Consider the following 5,981-nt stretch of genomic DNA (forward strand, 5'->3'; position numbering starts at 1 on the left):
TCGCCTCGCATCATTTTCCAACAAGGGGGAAATTGGCTTTAGAAATGCGGGCAAACGTGGAGGAAATGCCCTCCTGCGATGACATTTCCCCGAGAGCGTCGAGAGCATTTCTTCGGCCTCGGGAGCAGGTGATGGCGTTGGGCCGAGCGCGGATCTCGAGGGCGCCGAATGGGCCGCCCGCGCGCAGAGTACGGGCGGGCAGCTTTCGTGGCTTAAACTTGGTTTGTTCTTTTTGTTTGTTTGTTTTTTGGTTGGTTTTCTGTTTGATTTTTTCATTTGTCTGTTTGCTTCTCTTCTGTGTCTGTATGTTTGTTTCTTGTCTCTCCCTATTTCCCTCCCTCCCTTACCCCTCCCTGCCCCCCTTCCTCCTCCTCCTCCTTCTTTTCCTCCCCCTCCCCACTCCTTCCTCCTTCTCCACTCTCCCTCCCTCTCCACCTCTCCTCCTCCCTCCCCTCCCTCCCCCCTCCCTCTCCCTCCCTCTCCCTCCCTCTCCCCTCCCTCCTTCCCTCTCTCCTTCCCTCCATCTTTCTCCGTTTCTTCTTGACGCGTGAGATTAGGGCCGCTGCAGGTGCAAGAGGCCGCGCGTGCAAGTCCCTGAAGAGGTTGGCGACGGCTGCGTGACGCCATTGTTCACCGTCGGCGTCTCCCCTCGGCCTCCCGTCGGCGTCTCCCCTCGGCCTCCCGTCGGCGTCTCCCCTCGGCCTCCCGTCGGCGTCTCCCCTCGGCCTCCCGTCGGCGTCTCCCCTCGGCCTCCCGTCGGCGCCCGAGAGCTCCTCGTCACGCCGGCCGCGCGTCGGAGCTGCGCAGGGAGTTGGGAAGTCGTTCGGGTGTTAAATGGGGGTTGGGGTGTTAGAGGGGGGGGGGGGTACGGATGGTGGGGATTGTTATATACGGTGGGGGTCGGGAAGGGGAGGGGGGAGGGGTTTAGGGCGGTCATGGGTGGGGGTCGAGCGAGTGGGTGGGTCATGGGGGTCATGGACGCTGGGGGGGGGGGGAGAGGGAAGGGGTATAGTTGATGGGGGGGGAGGGGTCATGGATGGTAAGTGGGATAGGGGTAAGGGGTTTCTTGGGTGACTGTGTGTGTATGCGTGTGTGTGTGCGTGTGTGTGAGTGTGTGTGTGTGCGTGCGAGCGTGCATGGATGTTGGGCTTTAAATCTTGCGAAATACCACTTGTTTAACGCCTGTGACGAGTTCTTACTGGTGTTGTGTTTAAGAGAATTAGGTATTCAAGGTTACTGATGTCCTCTGCGTTGCATTTATTTACTACTTTTTGTCTTTTTTTGTGATATAGGCTGGTTTTTTTTTCTGATAAAGACCTACTGGAAATAGAATCTGCATATGGACCTCATACAGACGACGAGGAAGGTAAAAATAGATCGTATGTGAACATCATAAGGGCAGCGGAACATACTGATGAAATTGGGGACAGAGGAGACGCACGTCATTTAAGCTTTATCTCGTTGCCGTGATTCATTTCCGAAAGGGTTTATTGCATTGCAAGATGATCAAGGTCGCGCGTGACTCAGGTTTCCCGGATGTTATTGTCGGTGATTGTGCATTCCTCTCGCAAATTATAACCGGCGTTTTCGTGCGTTCATGCCTCCCGGTTTGGCGAGACAAACCGTGCGTGAATTTTTCGTTATTATTTATCTATTATTATCATCATTATTATTTCGTTAGTTATTTAGTTAGGTAGTTAGTTAAGTTAGTGAGTTAGTTTTTCAAAGGTCAGCGTGACTTGCGGTTAAGATAAGGTGTGTTGATAAACTTCAGAGGGAGAGTTGTCAATTTCCCAACTTCGAAAATGAATATCCTTCGTATTTTTTTTTTTTTATTTTGTTCTAGTTTAAGGAAAAAAAAAGTTCTTATGGGATCGTTGTTATATCCGGATTATGTATGACGTCCTCTGTGCGACCTGCGAATGGACTTTTTTAAGCCTATCAATGCAAAAGCGTTGGTAATAGGATTATAAATTTGTCAGCAAGCACTCGCCAACAAAATTCCTTCGTTAAAAACAAAAATACTTTCTAGGCCCTTTTTTTTTTCTATTCGATGAATATTATATCAAGTAGGTCCGAATTTGATTGAATTTGATATATTTGATGTGTATTAAACTGAACTTGATACGAGTGAATTGATATTCATATATGACTGAATTGATAAGATTATATCTGGAACTGCAGTAGGTAATTTATTTTTGAACAATCAACATATGGTATAGGCTACTCAATTGAACAGGAAGGTATGCAATTTGTTAATATAAAGTGTTAAAATATGTAAGGTGACTTAACCTGTTCAGTGTGTATTGATTTCATTGCACTGAGAGGTTATTTCCTGCATGATTCGTATACTTTAATCAACTTTATTGATTATTGAAGATTTGCAATCTCAGTTCATGTCAGTGCACAGTCAGTGTTCATAGTGTGACTATTTTCCCACTGAACTTCTCTACATAAAAAAGTTGCGCGTCATAAAACTGAATAAAATTGAATTGAATTGAATTGAATTAAAGATTTCCATTTTAAAGAATGAATTGAATGAATTTTAAAGAATGGATCGGAGGAGATGAAGAGTTGACTTATTCAGCTCTTATTTTGAATGGCAATTGAAGTGAATGAAAATGAATTGACCCCCAGCCCTGGTCATTATACATGTCATTACTGTGAATTGAGATTTTGGATCACGATGAGGAAGATGATAATGATAATGACGATTTACATGATGATAATGTAGCTACTAAAGTAACTATAGTGACAGTGATGACGAATATAATGATAATGATGATAGGTATAACTACATTGATGAAAATGATGATAATGTGTATTAATAATAACTGATTATAGAATAGAAAAAAAAATAAGTCCTACATTTTTGCTCCAAAGTGCATAATCAAAAATTGAATTTTTTTATAAAAATCGGTAAACTGAACCCGACAGGATAATCTGAGGAGCAACAAGCAGGCTTAGACGATGACGGGAAGATAAGGAGTAATGCAAAGGAAAGAGGAGCCAGATAAGAGAAGACGAGAGGAAAATAATCCGTTTTATCCGGACCGTTGCCTCGTGCAGTTCCCTCATTTCTGGTGGCGTTGGTGTGGGTTTGTGTGTGTGTGTGTGTGTGTGTGTGTGTGTGTGTGTGTGTGTGTGTGTGTGTGTGTGTGTGTGTGTGTGTGTGTGTGTGTGTGTGTGTGTGTGTAAGTGTGTGTGTGTGTATGTGTCTGTGTCTGTGTCTGTGTGTGTGTGTGTGTAAGCGTTTGTTTATTTGTGTGTGTGTGTGTGCGTTTGTTTGTTTCTTTGTTTCAATGTTTTTTCTGTTTGTGTGTGTTTATTTATGTATTTCCGTTTCTGTTTGTATGTGCTTGCATGCGTGTGTGTTTGTTTGTACGAGTAGGCGTGAACGTGAGTATGACTACGTACGTTAACATGTGTTCCTCTGCATGTTTATGTACGCGTGTCCGTATGTATGTGAGTCTCCGCACGCACACACGCACTGCACAAAATAGTGCACATACCTTGATCTCCCCTCACATTCCAGCAAGTATTAAAATCCACACATAATTGAAAAGAAAATAAAGTCAGTCCCGAAAAGATCAGAAACTCGGTCTCTTTGAAGTTCGAGATTACAAAGGAGGAATTAAAAAGAAAGGGCGAGGAAAAAAGATCTTCTGTATCAGTGAACGAAGAGGCAATATACAGCGATATTAATTATGTGCTCGGTCGTTGTTGTTGTTGTTGTTGTTGTTGTTGTTGTTGTTGTTGTTGCTGCTGATGATGCGGTTATTGTTATTGCTGCTGTTATGTTGTTGTAGTTATTTTTATTATTTTTATTATTATTATTTGTCTTATTATTATTATTATTACTATTATTATTATTATTATTATTATTATTATTATTATTATTATTATTATTATTATTATTATGATTCATCATTATCATCATTCGTTCATTACACATATTTTTTACTTTTACTCTCGCTGTCTATATCACTTCCCTGGCATCTCTGCAAGTCATTCTGCAATGAGGCCGACATATCGTAAAAGGAGGAAACATGTATTAAACGAAGAGAGAGGGAGAGAGAGAGAGAAAGGGGAAGAGAAAGTTAATAATAATGATCGTTTTAATGGTAATGATGATTAGTAATATTATTTGCTGGCAGCCCCCGCAGCCTTCGGGATCCGAAGTAATTTTAACCGGCCGAAGCACGTTCTCCCGATGTGTCATCTTATCCGGAAATCGATGAACGTATGGGCGGCCAGGTCGGGTTTTCATGGGCGGGGGAGGGAGTTCGGAGGAGTAGGAGTGGGCGTGGGTTGTGGGAGTCTGAGGGGGGAGTGGGCGTGGGCTGTAGGAGTCTGAGGGGGGAGTGGGCGTGGGCTGTGGGAGTCTGAGTGGGGAGTGGGCGTGGGCTGTGGGAGTCTGAGGGGGAAGTGGGCGTGGGCTGTGGGAGTCTGAGGGGGGAGTGGGCGTGGGCTGTGGGAGTCTGAGTGGGGAGTGGGCGTGGGCTGTGGGAGTCTGAGGGGGGAGTGGGCGTGGGCTGTGGGAGTCTGAGTGGGGAGTGGGCGTGGGCTGTGGGAGTCTGAGGGGGGAGTGGGCGTGGGCTGTGGGAGTCTGAGGGGGGAGTGGGCGTGGGCTGTGGGAGTCTGAGTGGGGAGTGGGCGTGGGCTGTGGGAGTCTGAGGGGGAGTGGGCGTGGGCTGTGGGAGTCTGAGGGGGGAGTGGGCGTGGGCTGTAGGAGTCTGAGTGGGGAGTGGGCGTGGGCTGTGGGAGTCTGAGGGGGGAGTGGGCGTGGGCTGTGGGAGTCTGAGGGGGGAGTGGGCGTGGGCTGTGGGAGTCTGAGTGGGAGTGGGCGTGGGCTGTGGGAGTCTGAGGGGGGAGTGGGCGTGGGCTGTGGGAGTCTGAGGGGGAGTGGGCGTGGGCTGTAGGAGTCTGAGTGGGGAGTGGGCGTGGGCTGTGGGAGTCTGAGGGGGGAGTGGGCGTGGGCTGTAGGAGTCTGAGGGGGGAGTGGGCGTGGGCTGTGGGAGTCTGAGTGGGGAGTGGGCGTGGGCTGTGGGAGTCTGAGGGGGGAGTGGGCGTGGGCTGTGGGAGTCTGAGGGGGGAGTGGGCGTGGGCTGTGGGAGTCTGAGGGGGGAGTGGGCGTGGGCTGTGGGAGTCTGAGGGGGGAGTGGGCGTGGGCTGTGGGAGTCTGAGGGGGGAGTGGGCGTGGGCTGTGGGAGTCTGAGTGGGGAGTGGGCGTGGGCTGTGGGAGTCTGAGGGGGGAGTGGGCGTGGGCTGTAGGAGTCTGAGGGGGGAGTGGGCGTGGGCTGTGGGAGTCTGAGTGGGGAGTGGGCGTGGGCTGTGGGAGTCTGAGGGGGGAGTGGGCGTGGGCTGTGGGAGTCTGAGGGGGGAGTGGGCGTGGGCTGTGGGAGTCTGAGGGGGGAGTGGGCGTGGGTTGTGGGAGACTTGAGTGGGGAGTGGGCGTGTGTGGGGGTGGGTGTGGGCGTGAGTGGGAGTTAGCGTGGGCATTAGTGTAAGGAGTGGGCGTTGGCGTGGGCGTGTGAGGTGGGTAGAGCAGGCGTTCGGGTCAGACTGGTGGGAAATGGGCGTACAAGCTGGGTCTTACGTAAATACATCATAAAAGTGCATTTCAGACGGACAAATTTCTCCGTCATAAAAAGAAAGAGAAAAAAATATATGGAAAAGCAAAGGAGAAAAGAGCTAGGTGCCGCGCCAACCGTAGGAGGGAACCGACACCTTGGCGCTGTGGCACTAGACTGAAGAGTGCCACGTCCGTCTCTAAGAGCATCGAGACCGTTACTCTGTGCTTGTGTGTAAAGGACTTCGCGTTCCGTGAGTGTGGGATCCGGGTTATCTGTTTTGAGCGAAATTTCAAATGCGGATATCTGTTCTGATTGCGAATGTTGAATTGGGGTTGTGTGTTGTGGATAAAACGCGCAGGCAAACACGCACGCAAGCACAAGTCTAACAAACAAACGCACGCAGAC

The 5,981-nt window shown here is 49.0% G+C and overlaps 1 protein-coding gene across 1 annotated transcript; it reads right to left on the minus strand.

The window, feature by feature from the left end:
* Positions 1-553: 553 nt before the first annotated feature.
* LOC125024637 (protodermal factor 1-like) lies at positions 554-5,848 on the minus strand (the record flags this gene model as incomplete). The annotated part of the gene is made up of 3 exons (XM_047612439.1): positions 554-799; positions 4,205-4,375; positions 5,712-5,848. Coding segments are annotated over 3 exons (554 nt in total), but the record flags the coding sequence as incomplete, so codon positions are not given.
* Between the last annotated feature and the right edge of the window lie 133 nt (positions 5,849-5,981).

The sequence above is a fragment of the Penaeus chinensis genome, unplaced genomic scaffold (assembly GCF_019202785.1).
Source record: "Penaeus chinensis breed Huanghai No. 1 unplaced genomic scaffold, ASM1920278v2 CTG_1313, whole genome shotgun sequence".
NCBI classification, from domain to species: Eukaryota; Metazoa; Arthropoda; class Malacostraca; order Decapoda; family Penaeidae; genus Penaeus; species Penaeus chinensis.